Here is a 24,312-nt window from a genome sequence, read left to right as displayed (position 1 = left end):
GCAAACTTTGGAGAAGAACATGGAGGGGCGGGGAGATCCCTGCTCTTATAGAAAATATCCAGAAACAGCACGATAGGCGTGCTACATAAACCCATACCACTTCTTCAAGGCCACTTATGACAATTTCCCCTTTGTCACACTACAGGTGTTTTTATAAGTAGATTTGTCACAGTAATTTTTCTTTTATCAAAAATCAGAGGAGCCACAGTAAATGTAATAAAATCATGGGTTACTAAATTGACCGCAATTGCTCCCTCGTTTTTTAAAACAAAAAATGCTCTCATCTCACCAGGTGGACAGCAACCATACATAGCAGCAGCCTCTGCCCTCAGCACTGCAACCCTAATCCTGGCCTAGTGCAGAGGAGAGATTCAGGGAGCTGGGGAGTGAGCCCATCTTGCTGTCATCCTGCAAGGGCACCTCTTGTGTCCTGCCTGCGGGAGTTGCTCCTGTGACTTCGCTGTCCCTCAGGGCTGGGCCTACAGCACGGCTCTGGGCACTGCGACCCGTAGTGCAGGATAGCAACACTGTGCAAGTTTGGTCCTCTGCTCTGTCATGATGGAGGGCTGGGCAGGTCAAACTTGAGCTGCATTGCGACCCAGAGTGGGGTGGCCCAGGCCCAACAAACATGAGCCCTGGGAGCTGCAACTGCAGGTTGAGTCACAGAAAAATAGATTTTCCCCATTTGTCTATCTGTGACTTTTTTCCCCACCATGACAAACCTGCAGTCCTACTCATAAGAAAACCGGCCCAGGAGCATTCCTCTCACAAGCCTCAAAGGGATGTGTTTGTCTACACAGAGACCAAGACAAGAGCATGACCCAGGGTACTTGTTCCTTCCTGGTTTTCCCAGCTGGTTTTCCCAGCTCTTGTTCCTTTCTCTGTTTTCCCAGTGCTCCAATTTTTGCACTTGGAGCAGTTTACAGTTCTATGACTACTCAGGGACCCACTTTTCATTTGCTTCTCTTTCTGAGCTGGTAAATGGTGGCATGTACCTAGAGATAGAAGATGGGAGGAGGACAGTATATCACAGAATAAAAGACAAAATGTGAAAATATGATGCAAATAAAAAATACCCAGACAGCTTGTTTAATGTGTTAGCTGAATGCAAGTACAAATTATTTCTACCAGCAATATTGTTCATCATCAGTGGACAGAATGCTGCAATTTTGCTCATTATAGGAAAATAAGTTAAGGTTATCATGCCACATTTGTGTGTGTTTTTTAAAGGTAATTGTTCTCAGTACTGGGGAAAATGCTCATATACACTCAGAAGAGCTAATTTTTACAGCAATTATGAGTTTTTGTATTGCTTTATGTTTCCATAATAATGCAAATGTCCTGTTACATCAATATGTTTTCTTGCTTAATTCTCTGTAATAAGTAGAGGAGAATCTAATATGGAATGACATCAGAATTTTACTTTTGTATTGACAGTTACCGCATCAAAGCAAGCCTGAAGAAAGGCACAAATCAATCTGTTCTTATGTTAAAAGCAATTTTATAGATCAAGAGCCTTTTGTGCTTACTAAGATTCAAGAGAGTTTTTGAGAAGTTTCTATCGGTTTAATTTATTATTGTTGTTACTCTGACTTAGTTGAAGGTATCTGATGGTGTACCCTAGTAGCTGGCTGGAATACCACTCATGTCAACCATGATTTTTGCAGAACGGCTTTGTCTTGCGCTTAAGAGTAACAGAAGACATCTGGGCAAAACATGAACATGAATAGTTTCTCATTGGTTTATACTCTGACATGAAATTAGGGAAAAACTGAAAGTAAAAATTAAAGGATAAAAGTTTAAATGTATTGGAGGAGTTGGGCGACTTCTGGATAGGGTTGAAAATACGTTATTTGCGCTTATTACCCCATCAAGGCTCAAATGTCATGTCCAACTTTGCATTGTAATGACCTTCACAAAGATCATGCCCTCCACCATAATAGTTTTGGAAATGATAGTTCAACATGTAAAAGGGATTTGCTGTCCTTAAATAAAATCTTTTATTGGAAGTTATACCTTGCAAAAGCTGCTGCATATCAGGACTGTAGATAGCACACAGGTAAAATGAGACTATATACTCTAGGAAACACCACTTTATTTTATTATTGGAACCCTAAATTGAAAATGGGTTACTTTCCAAAATCATCTTCACTGATTTATTGTACTTGCTGATTCACATCTGTCTCCACTCAGAAGTTCTCCTTACTACTTTAAGGCAGAACACAAACCCAACTGCCAAATCACTGCGACGATCACCACTCTTTTCTTCTTCTAGGTATTCTTCTTCTGCACGGGCTAGTGTTTGTGGCATGAGAAACATGGTAAGTATGAAAAAAGCACGGCAAAGAATAAAAGGGAATGGAGCTGCAATAATTGTATTCCCATGACGACTACAAAGGGGAGTGAGACTAGAAAAGGAAATAAGAATGAACTCGAGAAAACAAGTGACAACAGCAAAAGAGAAGAGTCAATAATCTCTAGGTGATCAATTCAATTGTCTTGATTTATCATGTATTTGTGGCTCATTAAATAAGGTCATTTAACATTTATGTATTAGTCCTATTTATCTTCAGATGCTCCACAACGATAGTTTAGTTTAGTTCTGGGACAAATAATTAACAGTAAAAAGAATATAAATGATACTTACTTACTCATAAGTTAAAACATTAATATTTTGGTGTGAAATCTTGGCCTCAGTGAAATCAGAGTTTTTTCCACTAACTTCAATGGGGCAAGGATTTCCCCATTTATATCTTGATTCAAGTGAAGTGCTGTGCTTCTCCCATGCTATGCAGCATATGGACAAGTATTGTGGTAACAGACAAACCTTCTAAATTGAATTAATCTGATGGGTGTGCACACGAATATATGAGAGAGAGGGGGGGGGAGGGAGAAATAACTCACTCCGTATAAATAATGCATAATCCCACTGGTCTCCACTTGGGTACTGGGGGGTCTGTGTTAGTAGATCCTGGAGCAAAACCCTGGCCTGAAAGATGATCCTGAGAGTCTGGGGATCAGAAAAGCAGCTAACCAACATAAAAGATAAGAATTGATAAATATTGCCACCTGTATTACAGTGATCATATATACAAGTCAGTTAACATAATCGAATATATAGAACAGTCTCATATTATTTTGGAAAATGTTTTAATTAAAACTTATTTCAGGCACCTTTAAAGCCAAAAGGTGATTTTTTTAAATTCAAGTTTAAAATGCCATATTTTTCAAATTCAAGATCCCAGAGGCTAAACAACAGCTGATGTTCAATAAACATTTTCCTCATATGCATTATGGTCATTATAATGATACTGTAACAAGATGACAATTTGTCTGTAACTCCACATCAGTGCCTAGTACAATGGGGTCTTGGTCTATGACTACGGTACCTAGGCACTATGACAACACAAATATGAATAGGCATCCAGGTAGCAGGTGATGAATGGGAAAGGATTAAGAGTTTTTCCCCTAGCCAACCTGGTTATTAGGGAAGTAGAAATGGCTCTTTGCGGGGATAAAAGACGATCCAAGTTATGGTAAAGCCAGATAGCCCTAGGTCAGGAAGTTTAGGAGCAGCCAAGCCTGGGGAGAAGGTTTGAGTTTCACTGTGTTACCTTATGTTGATTTCTTTGGTTAAAAATACCTCAAAAGGGTTAATTTGAACTTTACCTAGTGAGTACAGATTTTTTTAAGGATGGGTCCAAGAAGTCACCTGCGGTCTACATAGACAAATACACTTTTGTATAATCTCTTAACCACAGCCGGTGAATACAGTTTATAGTTCATTCATCTGCTTCAGCTGCACTGTAAAAGATGTCTCATATAAACTGAAACTCTTAGGAAAAACTGTAGAATTGAAGGACAACAAAACAATGGCTCCAATGACTTCAACACAAGTAAAGAGTACTCTGTACCCTAAAGGATATGGCCTAATGCTTCCTTAAAAAAACAAGTGGATTAATTCTGACCTCCCTTACGCTCATGGAAATCCACTGCACACGAATAAATGTGGGCAGAATTTCGCCTAAAGATTACAAACCATTATTTATACAAGAAAATGAATATGTACCCAATACATCATGCATTTAAAGGAGTTGCTGTTGCGTTCACTACTGATGGACATCTATTACTGCTACAAGACAGAGAATAAAAGTTTTCCAACTTAATGGTTCATTTTCATAAGACTGTGGACTTTTAAAATATGTTCTTTCATCTCAGAGATTCAAGGGTCAATAGACTATTATTTCTTAGTTATTTTTAATAACATAGCTGTACACAATTGTTTTATTTTAGATAATGAATAACTTGATAATTTATTGATAAATTTATTAGTGCAGATTAGTCAAAAAGTCTCATTTTTGATAATGCAAAGCTTATCAAATAGTAGTATTTTGCAAGTTAAGTAAACATGGGAAGTACTGCTAAATGGAGGCTCATTTAATATTCATCAATATTTAATTAAATCCGTAAGCGCAGAGTGTCCAGATGCTGTTTTTTAATTTAATAATGTTGGAACCAATGAGATGCTGATTGGTTTGTAAACTGAGCCGTCAGTACATGGAGAATTCCACAGGGCCTTTAAAAAAAAAGGAAAGAAAAGAAATGAAATCTTAAAAATTAAAAAGATTCATGCATTGATGGTAACAAATCAAATAAACCAAAAATGTGCATTACAGCTCCATGGACTCTAAACAGCCCATGCAGATACTTACCAGGATACACATAAGCAAGCTTTCAAGCTAATGATAAATGAAATCATAACATATAACTCTCTAAAGTATTCCTGCTCACGCTGATAATTTTAAGAGACACTACAATTAAGTAGAGCATAATCAGGAAGGCCAAGGTGTTAGATCTATGTTGGAAAGAGGTCAGAAGAATGAACTGGATAAATCCTGTTTCCCCATCTCTAATTTCTGAGATTTCTTTGAGTTTCACAGTGTAGGGGATTTCTACATGTAACCTGCCCACTACATGAAAATATTTTCAGATGCTGATTCGACTCGATGGGGCAGTAGGTAGTTCTCTAATATTTTTTAAAATACTCATTTTTAGCTTCTATTAATACCAAAGGAAACAAAATCCCATATTACTTTGAAAAGCAGTGGAAATCTGTGACTCATTTCTGCAAGGTATTAGCCAGTCTTCTGAGCTGCAGAGTTCCCCTAGCTCCCATTGGTTCTTTACGAAAGAACACTCAGCATCAGGATCTGAATGTAAAACACACACTAGATAACGAGACTACAACTGAGCATTTCCCTTAAAGAGAAGTTATCAAATAACTTTTCTTAAAATAGGTGTGCATTTGCTTGTAATGCCCTGATAGCAACCTGAAATAAACCTCGTTAGCAACTTGTTTTAACTTTTTACATTTGGCAAATGACAATATATTTTATGGAACAATACCCGTAAGTGGCTTTGTCTTGTGGTTTTCCCCACTTCATTTTTTTTTTAAGTTTATCACTAATTATGTGTTCTGCACAATGCTGGGAAAAGGGCTGAGAAGCTGTGCCCCATTGGCATATGGATGGCTTAGTATGAGCAGTACAAAAAAAGTAGAGTCCTGAATTCACATGTCCTGCTTCTTTCTTTCTTTAAAATGTGTTTGAGTGACAGAGTGGGGACTCTAAAAACGTTTTAAATCCAGAGGCCCTTGTCCACTTCATTCGTACTAAATTATGCCGAGTTAAAAATTTTCTAAGCTAGTTGACACTGTCTATGAGATATATAGAAAAATGCAATTACAATACATTGAAAATATAATTAAATATCAGCCTTCATATAAAGCATCCTAAAATAATAAGCCTCAAATAAAAAATAAGAATAAGGAATTAAAGAAAGGACGTTACTCAGAAGATGAAGATTTCCAAACAGGTAGTCAGCGCAAGCGAAAGAGTGACCCTCAAATCACGGAGAGCTGCAAGGAGCAGACAGAGATGGCCAGCTCAGGATGAGTATTGCCTGCAATAACAAGTTCTGCAGGATGAAGAAGAAGAAATAATATAACTTTTTAAAAAGCCTCCAAGTTAAAGTTGCAGAACTTAGGAGTGGTGAAGAGTCTTAACATTGTGGGGTACCCTAGATACTACTATGCATACTACTATGCTTTAGTACATTAGAAGTGTGATTTCTTTGAAATCTGCAAGGGCAAAGATGGAAATGAGTAAGATGCAAGGAACAGCAAGCCCATAGCAAGTTTTGAGAACCACAAAGGAAATTTTAGGCTCAATTTTTATTATAACAGTTACTTAGTTATGATGGAGCTCAATAGGGAAAAAAAAATCCCTTTAAACATGGAGAAAACAGTGCAGCTGCATCATACATCTGTTCCTTTTATTGATCTGTAAACAACAGGGTTATCAGTCATCATCAAGAAATACATTACTAAAAGTGTTTTAACTGTGCCTTTATTTACAAAGCTAGTCAGAAGCCAGCTTGTGAAAAAACAAATGGAAACAGAATATTGCTGCTAAGGTTCAGCACCGCTGGAAAAGGTAAAAGTAGCCTCCTTACATGTGATTTTGTCTTCTTTAAGTGGGTACACAACACTCTAATAGCCCAATGCATGTGGATCATCAGCACGGATTGAATTTTGGGGAGGCATGTGGTTTTGGTATCAAAGTTCCAGGTTCAGTCCCCCCTGCCAACCCTTTTTGGAGGTCATTGCCAAGTGGTAACTCGTATGTAGAGTTGAACGCTTATGTACATCAAATATTTGGGACGGGCTTCCTTTGACAAGAGTAACACTCCGGATATGTGAATTATGTCTCCTCCAATGGACAGTGCACAACAAAGGCTTACTAATGAGACCACTAATGCAGTTACTCCTTTAGGTTAAAGGTGATAGAAAGCTGTGCTTTTAGTGCTTAAAGTACTAGTTTTATCTCCAACAGGGTCAGTGTGTGTGTGTGCACATGCATATCCTTCCGCCCTCTCTTCCATTCAGAGGAAAATACACACACACACACACACACAGATAAAAATCTTCTCTTAGGAGCAAACACACCATGATACATTATAAAATATTCCATGTTGTAATTAAAAGAAAAAAAAACATTCAACAGCAGAAAATAACCCACAATGTGAAAAGCAATTCTACAGTAGAAACCATCATGCATCCACACACGTTATATGGAAAGGTACACACAGAGGTGCACTGTGACATATCGGGGCACAATTCAGACTAATGGAGGGGCTGTATCACCCCTGCCCTACAACCATGGGTGCCTTAAAATGACTTGCTCAAGTAGCTCCCACATCGGCTGTTCACAAACAGCCTTTCAGCCTGCAAGCCCCACCATGCTGAAAAGTCCCAGTCTTTTTAATCTCTCCTCCTATGGAAGCCGATCAATACCCCTAATCGTTTTTGTTGCCCTTCTCTGTACCCTTCCCAATTCTAAGATATCTTTTTGGCTCATGAGGAATATACCATAGTAATGTCAATCAGAGAAATAAAGTGCCCAGCACATCGAGATAGTCTGCCAAGTGCTTTAAAGGGATTTATGTTCTACTGTACATAGTATAAAATATCAACCTATGAATTTCTGGGTGTAAACTACACACTGTATTTCAGGTTGGGTGGAAACAATGAGAAGGTATGTATAGCTGCAGGGCTGAAGAAAAGGGAGAAGACTGAAGGTATGTGAACCGAGGAACAGTACCATACTTTAAATAATTGCCCTAAAATTACAACAGTAATAAGGATCTAACTTCCCCCCTCCCCCCGGTTGGTTTTACTTTCAAGCTCTAAAAATGTACTTCTGATTAGATCTTGGCATGATTTCTCTTAACAAACTCCTACTCACTATGATCCAGTCTTGCAACCTCTTTTCTTTTTCATTACCTGGTTTCCCTCAGGCAGTGGGGATGGCAAACAGTGCTGAATTATGGATGGCAAGGATGGGCTAGCTATGGAGACAGACCAAGGCTCATGTCTCCAGATATGAAACAGCAGCATGAAAAGATTTAAAATAATGAGGGAGTCCTAGTTCAGTCCTTCTTAACAAATGGGGTTCTCAAGTTAGAGTTATTCCTGTTTTAAAATGTCTGATGTAATCCACATCAGATACTGGTATTTAAGTCAAATGTTTGAGTGTGTTAACCGTGAGGAACTGAGCTGGAAAGTGTTTCCTTTTGAAATTAGGGAATATCAGTAACCAACAGCAACTCAATCTAGAGAAAGTTTTGAGAGACCCAAATGACTGTACGATGCCAAGTGCTGGAGAAATACATCATAAGGCTTTTTAAAAATTATGGTTATTAAGCTACATTCTAAGAATTTAAGAGAAAAAAACAGCACTCACAAATTTGTAACATGATGGTGCTAAATACATATAATTAAAGATTTAAAAACAAAAAAACCCAAACCTACACCTTTGTAATTTAGCAAGTCTGCAATATGCAGTTAAATCTATTTTGCTACATTCTCTGCTTGTATAAATTTGTATGGCTCAAGTTCAGCTAAAGATCTGGCCCACAGTTTTAAGAATACCTATCTATACCCTTATCTCTAACACCATTTTACACCTTCAGTAAGTTCAGTATCAGGATGTTATTCATTTTAATACACTTTGTTTATTAAGCAAAATCCCACCAACATATTTGCCAAAATCATAGAGGGGGAAATACCAGAGAAGAGAGACAGCAAGAGATGTACAGTCTTACAAATAAACAAAACTAATTCAGGAAAAGTGGTCAATATTGCACTGAGAAAAGTCAAGTTAGGTACAGTAGGTTTGCACTTAAAACCCAACCTTCCCAATACTCCCAGTAGAATCATGGCATCACAATGATCTTGCCACCATGTAAATTATTAAAAGCTTTGAATAAAAGATTAAAATGCATTAAAAGCTCCAGATTTTCACTTAAACCTCCAGGGGGCAATCTTCGAGAGCTAGAGATGTATAAAACAGTCCAAGTAGAACAAAAACCCATTAAACAGACATGCCAAATTGCCCTTAGGTAAGCCACAATACAACTATTTACCATCTTGGTTTTGGTTTCGGTTTCTATATGAAAGCCACTTATTAGTTCCAGATTAATAAACGTTTTCCTTGCTACCAGTTGCAGGATCAGGCACCAGTATACATAATAAGTACTGTTTCACTGTGTACGTTTATTTTAAAAAGTAGCTTCTACGTATACTTGCTGTTAATTTAGTTCAGTTAAACATTACTTTAATTTCTTTAAATATCAAAAAAATTGTGTCAACTGATCTTTCCACAATGCTTTTTCATTTCATTGGGACTTGTATAAAGGGGGTGAGGGGAAACCTCCCAAACCTGCATATTTATACTTGTAAAATAGCAAATGAGAACAAATCCCATAATGCAGACCTGAGTCACAAACGTATAGCATCCAGAAGTGGAGACTGCCTTATTTGTTTCAACACATAGCATCCAGAAGGGTGATTTTACAAAGTGCTCAGCATAGCCCTAATTCTGGTGAAGCCAATAATAAAAGTCCCATTGACATCAATGTGGGAAGAGGCAGATCAAGACTGAGTGTTTTTGAAAATCTCACCCTACATGTATATGCCCAATTAAAAAAAAAAAGCACATGCAAATGCAACAATGCACAATATGCATCACATGATATACAGTAACTTTCCATGCAACTGTGGTATGCATGACAGCTGTGACCCAAGGACCTTTCGATCGTAACTGGCAGAGAACTCTGGTGTTCATAAGGGTGATAGGGATCCCCTGGGTATGGTATTATTTACATTTTAATTCAGCAAACTGTGTCATGTAATGTTTCCATTGAAAGTCTGTGTCACATGGGCCATCATAATCTGTGTGAAATGTATGCATGAGATGTGTAAATATTGGAAATTATATTCTTCAAGCATTAGACATTTTACATATACAACTTGGGCATGTGCAAAAGTTTGCATGCATTTCTGCACATGCATTCTGAAAACATTTTTCTTATTCTATAATTGTCTAAAACATTATCTATAACTAATTTTTCTTTTGCTCTAAATCTTCTCTCTCAATCACAAATCCTGATTTAGCTGTAACGTTAAACACATTACTACTACATGGAAGAGTCGACATTCTGTGGAACTGGATCTTTCTTTCCCCACACATCATCAGGATATATAGGCTTCAGAGCTAACACTCTGTATAACTCATGCCTCCCTGCACCCGCAAACTCTTCCTCCTAGAGGGCAAGAATCGCAGGACACTCCTTCAGGTGAATTTCAGAGTTTTGCTTGGAAACTGATCCCACGCCCAGTGATTATGTCTTTGGGAAGGAACAATATGGTCCTCAATAAAAGAAACTACAGTAGAGACACAGAATCCATAGAGCTGATGTGCACACACAATGCTGGTATTTGTCAAAAGGTAAAAAACAACTCATTTATAGCTAACTGTGCAAAGCACATCTTGAAGCACACTAGCAATAATAAATAGAGAGCACCTTGATTAAGATCATCCTGGTTTAATATCACCATTAATGGAAGCATAGGGCCAAATCCAAAGCCCAGAGGAGTAAATGACTTTATTGGGCTTGGATCAGGCCCATACTTAATTTTACCTTCACTAAAATAATTTTTAAAAAATGGGGAAAAAAACAGTTTAGAGCTATGTGGTGCACAATCAACATCAGTTTAGGGTATATACAGGTAAAGACAAAAGAGGGATAATCACACCTGATCTTAGGGACTGTTATTTCAAATAGAATAAAATAAAATACTCGACCACTCAATCCAAAAGCCAAGTAGTATTACTGTCTGAATTCCTTTAGCAACAGAGGCTGAGAGCTTCTCTATGATGGTTTGTTTCTTCATTCAAATATATTTTCATCAAGGTGGTATTTGCAGTGCCATGGGTTATAAAATATTTACAGGATGTGTATATATGATTTTGCAGAACCTATTTATATAGTGGACATAATCAGAAGAATCTGCCCTACAGCTGAATGGAACCTTGTAATTGGCTGCATTACTACTTGACTATATCTATTAATCTTCCATCCCGTTTTAATAACCCAACTGAGACACAAATTATTCTTTGAGCTCACAATAAAATAAGCCTGTGCAGTCAAAGGACAGTGAAGGAGGTTAAATGGGCATTGATTATTTAAGACATATTCATCATTTATTTAGTATTTTCCCATGTCACAAAATCTGTGGTGCTCACAAAGCTTTCTGAGAGATTCTGAATTTGTTTTTAAATGATTCTCACTACATGCCTTATAAAGCAGAACAAATGTTGCATGAACCGATGTTTCAGGTCTCGTCAACGAAAGTGTGCAACCTTTTGAACCTTTACTTGCCAGCCTGTTTTCCTTTAATTGCATGTGAGTGCTCCCTCTCTCTCTCACACACACACTTATCCTTGATAGTATTTCACTTCCAATTTAGGGAGGTAGTAAAGCGGTCATTGTGAGCAAACGAGGGCAGTGCTACTGTACCTCATCATGAAGGACAGATTTTTTTTTTCCAGATGAACTGCACCATTTTATTGATATGGAAGTTGGACGAAGCATTGGGCACCACAGCTTAAAAAAAATCAAGAGGAACACGGTCATCGTTCCTTCCAGTTCACAGATCTGCCATCTTCCTTGTCTTTAACAAACTGTTCCTGCCTTTCTAAATGGAAACGTCTGTGTAAATTCCCGGAGTACTGAACAGGAGAAAAGGAAAAGGGATAGAACACATGTTCCCCAGCAGTTTACAAGTAACAGAGGATCACCAAACCATAATTCTCCCATGTATTATCTTCAAAGGAAGCAGGACTGCTGGTCATTTTAGATGGTCAGACTCTAACTATAATTATGCTACATATTGCAGACAAAAAGATTAACTAAATTAATCTCATTCAGCCACCTTACCTGCAACTCTGCACCCCGTTTATCCTTCTTCATTGGGGTTGCTTCTTACATTCTGAATTTGTTCCATTCCTTCCCACCCTCCTGCCATACCCACCCAAAAAAAAAAATCGACCTCCTCAAATCGACAGGTAAAATTCTGTCCTGGACAACTGAGGTAATAGGTAAGGTACTATATGGCTATATCCAGGACTCACTGAATTCAAAACAAACAACCCCACTGGTTTCAAGAGACTTTGGAACACTCCTATATCTCATCAAAGCTCAAGCTAGGAAACAGTACCTTTTAACTACTGTAGATATCCCACAGATCTTCAGCAGGGCAGAGCCATTGTTTCTAATAGACACAGACCAAGACCCAAAACTGATTCAGATACCCGTATCCATGTACTCTGGGACCTTCAGTACATGGAACCAAATTTTGCAGCCCAAGCCAATCTCAAGTTTTTAGCTGTGGTAACTCATAAGATAGTGGACCTTAAAAAACAAAATATCATTTTAGAAACCTTTATAGTACCTACAGTCAGATATACGCTATAGTCTTGTGTTTGCATATATATTGTACACTGAGTTATCTGGTGGCATAAAGAGGTTTTATTCGCATTAGTATAAAGCCATTAATGAGTTACACAGGTCATCCAAGAAGAGTGCAAATAAAACCTCTACATCATACCATATCATAATATATTCTGTATTCAAAAAGACTACTTGAAGAAATGATTAGGGTTTTAGAATGTTTTAGTGATATGCTGCCGATAGAGCAAGGTTCCATTAATTATAAGCTAGAGAGTGAGAGCAAACTTAGTACTAATACATTTTGCTTTTTAAAAAGCATGTGTAAAATAGATTTTTCCCAAATAAAATGCTAATGCAACAATACATTTGTGTTTAAAGAGAAAAATGTCAGAGAATGCAAAAGTTAAGGTCTTCAGGGTAACCCTAACTCATCATCCCTGCGAAAGTGGCTGGCGCATGTTGACAATATTATACATGTACAGAATGGGTGAGTTAATGTTACGAGAATATTGATTTCTTAACTACCTACCTTTTGTGATTTTGTGTGTCAAGTTTTTATAGCAACGATTCATGTAGACTGCACATATAATACTTGCAGTTACTAATTAGGCTATTAGATGTAGGCTACAAATGCACCATAAAATATTTACAGAAGGGGTGAATTAATGTTATTGTGAGAATCCTAACTTTTTGCATTCTCTGACCGGTGTGTTTAAATACAGAACTTTAATGTGACATTTGCACCTAAGAGTTTTGTATTTTTTCCCCAGTTTTCATAAATACGTGCACCCCCCCCACACACACTTCATTGTATATACATCCAAACAGAATACATAAATGCATACCCAGATATATAAAAATAGATATACAGGGACACTTAAATGGGAATATATTCTGCTCAATAAAACCTCATACAAAACCAAAGAATTTGAGTATTATTGCAAATGACTTCAGTGAGAACAAGACTCAACCGACTATTACCTGTAATAAGCATACTTTGTAAGACAGGGAACAAAAGCTAATAAGTGAATGAAAAATATTCCATAAAATGAATATACATAAAATATAACACTGTAAAAAGAAGAGAGTTATTTATTTGCATATTCTCTCCCCCACCCCTCATGGCTTGGTTCTAACTTTACTCCAGTCAAGATCAGTATGGCCATCATTTACTCATGCAAAGAAAAATATTGTTTCACTTTTCTCCATGATCTTGTTCTCTTTATTACAGTTTCTCCAACTATTCTGTATAAGACAAATCGATCCAGACAGCCATGTAGTGTCATCTCAGAAAATTCCACATCTGTTTATGTTAACATGTCACATTAAGTTATGTGAAAAAACACGATGATGATGCCAACCGCAGCACAGTAGGGAAGTACCATTGGGGAAACTTGAAAATTTGTTGGCACAATATTATTTAAGAGACAACTGTTTTAAAAAAAAAAAAAAGAGAGAGAGAGAGAGCGATAACCCTGGGTTTACTGTTTACTCACTGCTCAGAAAACATGACTATTGATGTGACCACCTTACAATTCTTAAAGTATTCTGAAGTATACACATTCTTATGATCCATAGACCAATCAATAAAGTATTTTATATCCAGCTTATCCCTATTTGAAACCATACAGTGATGGTATTTCACACAGACATTATGGCTTCATTTTTGTAACTACTGTTTAATTACTAATAAATGTTTTCCCAAAAATTATGAGTGCACCTGATGTCCCTTATTAAGAATTTCAGTTGATCATGTCCCACAGCTGACTCATTGTAGGCGAAGAGGTGTGGAAGGGGAAGAAATTAAGTCGATGTCACTAGTTTACTGCTCTCACAGGCAGAGTACACTGCCAATAAGCTCAGCCTCTGCTTAAGGGCTTCAATCCTGGAGATAAACTAATAATGAACCAGCACCAACTACTGTAATTTACGTCCCTTTACATGTATTTACAGGAGATGAAAAAATGATTTCCTTCAAATTCTGATAACTCCTCCCATGACAAGTACACCCTATATTGAAAACACAATGTAAAAACTTATTTGATTAAAATCAATACTAATTGTATCAAGTGGAATGTGATTGGGCACAAGGTGGTCTGAACATGAGAGATGCGGCATCGTGCTGAGGTGTTGTCTTTCATGGGCGTTATGGGCACTCCTTAACTTGCAGCTCAGGCCCTTAAAGATAATCATCTCCTTCCCAAGGTAGTGTCATCTTCTGTATACAAGACACCATAATTCATGAAGTAAACACGGCAAAATGTGGAAAATCAGCTGTCACTAGGGCAGTTTCAGTACTTTTATTTTTCCTTTTAAAATGCATTTTCTCTAGAATCTCAACAATTTCTCTTGGGATCCCAAAGTGTCCTAGCTTTTGGTAGCATTTAACTCCTTGCCAAGAAATTAAAGAGACAAAGAAGTTTCCAGTTTTACTGAGAGGGGCAATTCAATTTAAGAAAGGGAGAGACAAACAGCTTTGCAAAGGTTTTCAGCATCTGGTAAAACATGAAAGAACAGGATCTTCTGGTAGAAAAATTCTGTCAGACACCCAGATCGATCACTCTAGCCTGAGATTTCGGATATTACATATATAGTTTGTCTCAACATCAATTCACAGCAATTTAAAATATTATTCACTTATTCAATGGGAAGCATGCACAAATTTGAATTCTAAGACACTTGATAGAGTCACTTTTTGTGGCTGATAGTTAATTTTCTCCAACAAACAGTAGCAAAATGTGCAGTGTACCAGTACTCTGACCATATGAAAATCACCTTGCTGAATGCATTTGTTGTAATCCCAAAATACTGAAGCAGTTACCAGGTTTCAACATTTCCCATGGATTTTCTCATCATTTCACAATTATGCAGCAGAATATGGTGGCACAGACATTGTTACCAATTCACAAAGAGAGATCAGGGCAGAGAAAAGCAAGGAGCAGAAAAATGACAATTAAAAAAAATTAACTTTTTTTTTTTTTTTTAAAAAAAGCTTATAAAACCCGAGTTCTAGAGTGAGATTTGCAAGCATAATAAATCATGACAAACATTTTTCTTATGCAACACAGTTTCTTAACACTCAACGAGAAGGTCACTGTTCGTGGCCTTGATTCAGGAAAGCATTGACTCACGTGCTTAAATCCACGCTTATTCAGGAAGGCACTTAAGGAATGTGCTTATTTTTAAGCACATGATTAAATCCCATTGCTTAAAGTTGGATACATACATTTAATGTTTTCTTGATTAGGAATGCTTTTCTGAATTGGGGGCTGTGCTCATGGTTTTACGTATAAAACATTTTTTTTTTTTTTTTTGCCGGACAAACTTCAGATTGTTTCTCTCTGGGTAACTATACCTCTCAATACACATTTAAAATTACTGCAGTTTCATGGAATTGAAGTCATGGTATTAAATGTGATTTAAATAAGAACAGAGTTTTGTAACTGAAGTATGCATGTTTGACATTCACAAGGATAGCTGACCCTAGATGTGCAAGAGAAAACACTCAGGCCCCAATACTGCAATGAGATGTGCACAAGCAGACCCCTGAGCGTGCATGGAATACCAATAAACTCAATGAGGCTCTGCACAGGCTTGAAAATCTACATGCATGCACCTCACCCCAGAATCAGGGCCTTGCGCCAAAGGGTGTCATATGCCGTAAGTATGGTAGGAAGCTGCTTGTATGGCTGTACCTACACTATGTTTGAGATTTAACTTCCAAACACTCTTTACCAATAATTGTTCAAGGCATAAAAAAATTCCAATGCACAAGCAAACTACTGTGTCTCCATATTCCTCCAGTGACCCTCACATTTTATCATCATGTTTGTAGTTTAAACCTTTTCACAGAGCATAAAGATGCTATTTTCACACCAGGAAGAAAATTCTAATTTTCAGTTAAATTACTTCCAGCGTTCCCTGCTGATGCCCAACAATTAAAATATCAGTGTCAAGTTCTTTGCAAAGTTGTGTGCCTTTTGTCACATACCAGAATGCAAGAGTGACTTGCTTAGTCTATGATGATTGCAAACATAACTTCATTGTTAATAAGTGCACAAATGCCTTTTTAAAATATATACCGAAAGATTTCACATTGTACTAATATGTATCATCTTAGACGTGTTTGTGCCCATACTAATAGAAGTATATTGGAGCTGTTGGTAAAACAAGCAATTAACATGATATTGGGATGTTGTCAGGTAGCTGTAATTATCTTTTTCTGTTGCAGAAGGCATAAGAGAATCACTTAGGAGCAAAAAAAGAATGGTGTTCCACTAAATCCTATTAAATTAATGCATGAACATTGCACTAGCAGTGGTAAACAGGCTGGTCAGAGTCTGAATACCAATAAAGAAGACAAAAATACTGTTTAATACAGCTACTTACATCATGACCTACAAGTTCAGTCTGTGTGGATTTATCTGCTTGGGAAGCAAGAGCCTTCTGTAAATGTTGGGCTTTCTCCTGCAAAACAAAACAACATATTGTAGGTGAGCCGTATTCTCCTTCACTGGGCTTTTGAGCTACGAACATCCAGATAATAAGTGCAAAACTCATGTACTGACAGCTGTTTGGAAATGGAGTTATCATGGCATTATTCTCACTGGGAGATTTGTTTTCCTGGTACTGTTATCTTATGTATCAACTGATCCATTTATTAAGTGGGCAGTGAGCTCAGAAACTGTGAGTAGGTATGATTCAGGAGTGCTATGGGAATATCATTGCAATACGATGCACGGGATCCTTCTTTAGAAGCAGATTTAGGATTGTGTTAACCAAGCACTTCTGCTGGATGCCACCAGCATATTTTCAGATAGAGAAGTTTGCAGCATACTACCCAGCAAAGCAATATTCTGAAGGATGAGAAGGGAGATTCATAGACTAGAGATGACTGGAACATTTTCAACAAAAATTCTCTCATTGAAATACTCTGTTTCATTCAAGCCAACACATTTTGTGAAGACACATCAATTCTGATTACATTTTCACTGGAAAAGTTTCTGAAGTCCAGAGCCAATTATTTGGTCAATAAGAAAGCAAGCAAGCAAGCAAGAGTACTGATTTTCTAAAAAATCTGACTGCCACCAAGCTGGCTGCCTCCTGTGTGCCCCCTCATGGCCTAGGGTCATCCTTCAGGCAGCCTGCCTCTGTTTCCCCTTGGATTAGGGTGACCGGATGTCCCAATTTTATAGGGACAGTCCTGATTTTGGGGTCTTTTTCTTACATAGGCTTCTATTACCCCCCGTCCCGATTTTTCACACTTGCTGTCTGGTCACCCTACCTTCGACTGTTCCAATCAACTTCACATCAGTCTTACACTTGGTCTAAAATACCCCTCCATGGGGACTGGTTTTATTAATATAAAATAAATTCTGAACAAAACTGAACCTCCACCCAGTAAACTCTATTCATAACTCTTCCTCTCCTCAGGCCTTCCTGCCTGGGGCCTTTGCTGTCTCTCCACTGCTTGGACACAGTGTCACCACATGTCCCTACCTCAAGAACTTTCCTTACTCTCTGCAGACTCTGCCAGTTTCCTGTGCTTTGCCCACTTCATTGCAGATGGCTGGACTCTCCATAGGACAAGCATCCTGCTGTGCACCAGCAGTGGCTCTCTCTGTATTCAGGATGGGCTAGTTCCAGCCCTTAAGGGACAAGCCACCCGGTTACATACCCTCACTGCTCCCCTCAGAACCTTCTCACCCCAAGGTGAGCTGTACTTCTGGGAATGCTCCTTCCCCCCTGTTGCTGGCTATGTGATTGTGTGGGAGTTAACAGAAATACATGCTGGGAAGAAGTGGAGAAGCCCTCTTTTACCTGGACCAGGTTGAGCAGCATCCACCCTCCCACTGAAGGAAATAGTGAAATACCAGGTTTTGTCAGGATCTGCTGCAGGCACTCAGCTGGCTGCTCCCTTCTCGGGGGGCTAGGAAGCAAATTTTCCTCTCACCGCCAGATTGGCCTAAGTGAAGTGTGTGTGGGGGAAGGTTTTCAGGTTCCAGGGGAAGCTTAATTGGCAACGAACATGGAACGGGAATTAAGCTGTGTTGTCAGCTCAGTATGATGACCTGGGGTGGATGTCTAGCACAGGTCCTTTATAGGGACAGGATACAGGGATCAGATAAATGGATTGGTAAAGGATTTAAAGGAGGTATTTATTAAAAGAGCAGAAATGGGGGAGGGGGTTGGGGCTCCTATGGCATGGAAGGGAGCCAACCCCCCTCCTTTATAGCCCACCTTAATCCTCATTTGAGTGGGGAGATATGTTAAGGTCCCAGCAGTGGGTGGGCTGGGGCCCAGGATGGGAAAAGGGGGAGGGCTGATGGAAGCCCTCCTGCCTCCAAGTATATATTGAAATGGTCAAGGAATTACCTACACTGTATGCTTTTTTCTAACCCAGAGAGTTAATAAAAGTTGCAGCCTATTTAAACCACATCCAGTGTATCCTTATTTTAGTCCTTTGGGAGTGGGGAAAGCCCGCATAATACAACTTACGTTCAGAAACATTTAACAGGTAGTAATAGTATAGCATATATGAGAGCAAGTCCATTAGAATCTTGACTCCTTTAGTACAGTAATAGACCACTTAAATGTCATCATTCAAAAGAGATTTCAAAGCATGGCAGTATCTTTTTACACAATATTTCAACAACCCATAAGTCGCCTAAGCAATAGCATTCTTCAAATATCAGAATTAAATCAATTTAATAGTAACACCCATTCTTATACTTTCTCTTCTTTCTGTATATTTGAGGGATTTATACTAGTTAAATTAGTTAATTATGGGTGCAATATTTCAAAAGCAATTCTACAAAGTATATACTTATTAAAATTGTTGAGTAATAAGAGGATATCAGGGTCCTTAACACTACAATGTGTTCTTCCGATATAAAAGCACTCAATAAAACTGATAACTTGATACTGCAAATATCATTGTATACAGTATGTACTGTATCAACAGAAACACAGTATAATGGGCTGCAGTGATAATTCTGGAAACAAAAAAACCTCATAAGTCCCATTAAATCCATACTACTAAAAGTGAACACAAAGTAGCATGACTTTGATTATAGAAAATAAAGTGAAAATTTGTTAAGGCATCGTTGTAAAAATATTACCACATCGGCTTCCGTTGGCCCAGAGCTCCCTGAGCCTGTCCCATCCCGCCTCATGACAGCATTCTAAAGTGAAATAATCAGAAAATCCAGCTCACAGGTATTGATAGCCAACTCTCCTTTGCAGTTGGATAATTTTGCCCAAAGACAAATTCTCCTTCACACGTTGATATTCATTTTTTCCTAAGTGCTTCCTTTCCAGATTCCAAACTCTCTCCTTAAGAGTTATCACTTTCGAAAATTCTATATCCAGAGAAGGTCTAATTTTGTAAACCACTGTTTATGAGATTTACAAATACCGTTATCTGAATACCTGACTATGATAAAGTATGGTTATTTAACAGGATTTAGACCCCCACATTTGAGGACTCAGTTTGTTCTGCCTGTACCAAAAGGACTACACCATGTTATAGTCAAATTTGAAAGTTGTGCATTAGTACTGGTTCATAATATAGACATTTTTCTTTCACCATATAAGCTGGGCATCAGCTGACATGAGAAATATTATGGCCTAGCCCAATCTCTGCTCTAAGTAGCCCTTTTTTCTGCCCACAAACTCCCTCCATTGCTACCACTGGTGCAGCTCACATTAGTCAAGGGAAACAATCCTCCCCATGCACCCCTCACATAATCATGGATACATTCTTTTAATATAAGTGCATCAGATGATAACATTTCTGGATCAGCTAAGTCGAATGATTATCAGACCACACAAGACTATAGCATTCTCTGGTGGAATCCTGTCCACACAGGTTCGGCCAAACTACCTAGTGTTTTCAAGACTTAAAACACCAAAGAGGCACAGCACTTAAAAAAAACAACAATAAACGATGGATGTTTATGTAGCTGTTGTCTGTGCATGGACCTTAAACATTTAGGCCACTATCCAGCAAAGCACTTACACATGTGCTTAACTTTGAGCATATGAGCAGTCCCATAAACTTCATAGGGCTTCCCGAGTGCTCAGAATTAATCACATGCTTAAGCACTTTGCCGGGCTGGGGCCTTAAATGCAGTTATGTTAAGGCGCCATTATTAGTGAGGGACCAAGCAAGCCCTGCTCCTTGAGAAAAGGTCAAAATATATTTTTCTTCAGAGATACCCTGGCATAGGACATGGGGTGTTTTGCCTACTTTCCTCCTATTCCAAGGAAGAATACCTGTTATGCTAATTCCCATAAATACTGTACCATCATTACAGCCTGTGCTTCAGAAATTAGCACAGCGCCAATACTGAACTACCTGGAGTAACAGTGACACTATGTCTATTAGAATGAAGATCATTTATGTATTTAAAGAACTTCCTAGGTTCTACAGAGAATGTTACAATGTTTTATGATTAGGGTCCTAACAAATTCACGGTCTCTTTTGGTCAATTTCACGGTCATAGGATTTCAAAAATAGTAAATTTCATGGATTTCAGTTATTTAAATCTGAAATTTCATGGTGTTGTAATTATAGGGGTCCTGACCCATAAAAGGAATTGGGGGGGGGAAGGTTATTGGGAGGGGGGTTGCGGTACTGCTACACTTACTTCTGTGCTGCTGCTCGCAGGAGTGCTGCCTTCAGAGCTAGGCAGCAGGAGATTCGCAGCTGCTGGTCAGGAGCCCAGCTCTGAAGGCAGACTCACCACCAGAAGAGTGGAAAAGTAAGGATGGCATGGTATGGTATTGCCACCCTTACTTCTATGCTACTGCCTGAAGCCACCACTCTCTGGCTGCCCAGCTCTGAAGGCAGTAGCACAGAAGTAAGGGTGGCATGGTATGCTGGCGGGGCGCTGCCTTCGGATCTGGGTGCTCGGCTGACAGCCGCTGCTCTCCAGCTGCCTAGATCTGAAGACAGCACAGAAGTAAGGATGGCAATACTGCGACCCCCCTTGTGACTCTCCTGCAACTCCCTTTTGGGTCAGGATTCCCAATTTGAGAAACACTGGTCTCCCCTGTGAAATCTGTACAGTGTAGGGTAAAAGCACCCAGAAGACCAGATTTCACGGTCTGTGATGCATTTTTTATGGCCATGAATTTGGTAGGGCCCTATTTATGATAGGGAACAGAGGGTGGGTGAGAGAATGAAAACTGACAAACTTTTTCCAAAAATATTTTAAAAAACCTGTAGATACTTAATGGATACTGTGACCAAATTCCTCCTCTACCTTGGTGGGTCTTGCACTTATTGGCAGATTTGCTCGCCTCGGAGATTCACGGCAGCCCTTAGTTTGGCCGTTTTAGTGAACCCACAGCCAGGTCAACTCCTCCTGTGTCTGACCAGGAGTTGGGAGGTTTGGAGGGAACCCGGGCCCGCCCTCTATTCCTGGTTCCAGCCCAGGGCCCTGTGGAATGCATCTGTCTAGAGTGCCTCCTGGAACAGCTGTGCGACAGCTACAACTCCCTGGGCTACTTCCCCATGGCCTCCTCCCAACTACTTCTTTATCCTCACCATAGGACCTTCCTCCTGGTGTCTGATAATGCTCATACTCCTCTGTCCTCCAACAGTCCGCGTTCTCACTCTCAGCCCCTAGTGCCTCTTGCTCCCAGATCCTCCCACGCGCACCACAAACTGAAGTGAGCTCCTTTTTAAACCCAGGTGCCCTGATTAGCCTGCTTTAATTGATTCTAGCAGCTTCTTGATTGGCTGCAGGTGTTCTAATCAGCCTGTCTTAATTGTCTCCAGAAGGTTCCTGACTGTTTTGTAACCTTCCCCATTACCTTACCTAGGGAAAAGGGACCTACTTAGCCTGGGGCTAATATATCTGCCTTCTATTACTCTCCTGTAGCCATCTGGCCCCACCCCGTCACAATAGCTAGAACTGTCAAGTTTGTTTGTTTTTTTACACAAATTATTCAAGTTTCTGTGTTTCCTTGAATTCTTCCATCCCTACCACTCCGAGTAACAAAGCAGCTTTGCTCTTACACTTCAGTGATTTCATATGCAAGTGGTATGTTTAGGGGGAAACTTTTTAAAAATAATCTAATGATCCAATTCCTACCACCAAGTGTAAATGATGAGCAGTCTATTTTCCTCCAAAAGAGCTTCTAGAAATGTTGCTGGGTTGACTGGGAACCAGGACAGGCATCTATTGAAATGATTATGCAATTATCTGCTCTATTCACTTTCAGCTGCCAGGTACTCACAGATGTTTAAGAATAAAGTTGTGGCTTAATTAAATTACATCCTATGTCTCCTGTCCTTCTTCCGGCACAGCCAGAGAAAGAGCCAATCCCTACCACCAAATGTAAATACTGAGTGGCATATTTTCCTCCAAAATAGCTTCTGGAAATGTTGCCACTGGCCTATGTGTAGAGTCTACTATTTCTGAAAAGTTTAAGACACGGCAATAAAAAGATTCACAATCAAAACCTACGTTTTCCTAGTGAATTCCATGTCTGGACCTTCCATGCATCATACAGAAAGTCTACCTTACAGCAGTGATTATGTCATCTGTTTAAATCATGCTACTCTGAAAGTTTAAGATTTTCAAGTAAAGCGCCAACCAACAGAGCAAAAAGATCAACTTCCAAGAGACTTTCATAAATATGAAATAGGGTAAGGAGAGATATTTAGCTAATGTTTGTTCTTATTGCCTCTTATTCTGAATTAAACACAACAACAAACCAAAAATGTCATTTTTAGTAGAGTGCACAAAATCCAGTGAGCTAAAGGGTTGGCTTTCCCAAACTTCAGTCAATTTCCTTCCTCCCAAGAGTGATTCAACCATGTGTAGTTCACATCCAAGTGTCATTCATCAGAGATCCCAAAATTAGTATATAAGGGGGAGGGGAGACTGAGGGCTGTGTTTGCTTTAAGGTCATCTCACATTTTTGAAAGCCACATTCTCAAAAATGATGTAGAACATTTCACTAAAATAAACTTCACAGCATAATTGGGTGCACATTTTCTTCCAGTTCAATGAGAGGTCGCCTATATTTATGTAATGACATGTTTTACTGGGAATGATCTCTCACTGCACCATTTTTTGCTGCTTCAATTATTGAAGCCACAAATGAAAATGACTCATTAACCGAAGCAAAAACCTTCTGCTATTGAACCACTTTCCTCCTCAAAGGTGAAACCGATATTGAAGTGCAGGTAGGGGGAACATACTCAATCTGATTTTGAGTAAAAACAACTATATATAGTTATGATATATCTCAAATTCTATGTACAACTGTCAAGGTTCCTCCCCCACTCTGAACTCTACGGTACAGATGTAGGGACCTGCATGAAAACCTCCTAAGCTTACTTTTACCAGCTTAGGTTAAAACTTCCTCAAGGTACAAATTAATTTTATCCTTTGTCCTTGGAATATCCACTGCGACCACCAAACTCTAACTGGGTTTACTGGGAAACGCAGTTTGGACACGTCTTTCCCCCCAAAATCCTCCCAACCCTTGCACCCCATTTCCTGGGAAAGGTTTGGTAAAAATCCTCACCAATTTGCATAGGTGACCACAGACCAAAACCCTTGGATCTGAGAACAATGAAAAAGCATTCAGTTTTCTTACAAGAAGACTTTTAATAGAAATAGAAGTAAATAGAAGTAAAGCAATCACCTCTGTAAAATCAGGATGGTAGATACCTTACAGGGTAATTAGATTCAAAACGTAGAGAATCCCTCTAGGCAAAACCTTAAGTTACAAAAAAGACACACAGACAGAAATAGTCATTCTATTCAGCACAATTCTTTTCTCAGCCATTTAAAGAAATCATAATCTAACACATACCTAGCTAGATTACTTACTAAAGTTCTAAGACTCCATTCCTGTTCTATCCCCGGCAAAAGCAGCATACAGACAGACACAGACCCTTTGTTTCTCTCCCTCCTCCCAGCTTTTGAAAGTATC

The 24,312-nt window shown here is 38.9% G+C and overlaps 1 protein-coding gene across 7 annotated transcripts in view; it reads right to left on the bottom strand.

Annotated features, from left to right (window-relative positions):
• The window catches only part of CCSER1 (coiled-coil serine rich protein 1), a 1,092,378-nt gene that overhangs the window by 373,628 nt on the left and 694,438 nt on the right, over positions 1 to 24,312 (bottom strand). For 6 of the 7 annotated variants that reach the window (XM_048846959.2, XM_075127522.1, XM_075127524.1 and 3 more), the window contains one exon: positions 16,744 to 16,821. In XM_048846959.2, coding sequence (XP_048702916.2) covers positions 16,744 to 16,821 — 78 coding nt within the window. Of the gene's footprint in view, positions 1 to 12,481; positions 14,573 to 16,743; positions 16,822 to 24,312 lie in introns of those variants that run through there. The other variant, XM_075127525.1, reaches the window with a different exon arrangement.

This window comes from Caretta caretta, chromosome 4, assembly GCF_965140235.1.
Source record: "Caretta caretta isolate rCarCar2 chromosome 4, rCarCar1.hap1, whole genome shotgun sequence".
NCBI lineage: Eukaryota > Metazoa > Chordata > Testudines > Cheloniidae > Caretta > Caretta caretta.
Note: the sequence above shows the minus strand (reverse complement) of the source record. Positions and strands in the feature narration are given on the sequence as shown.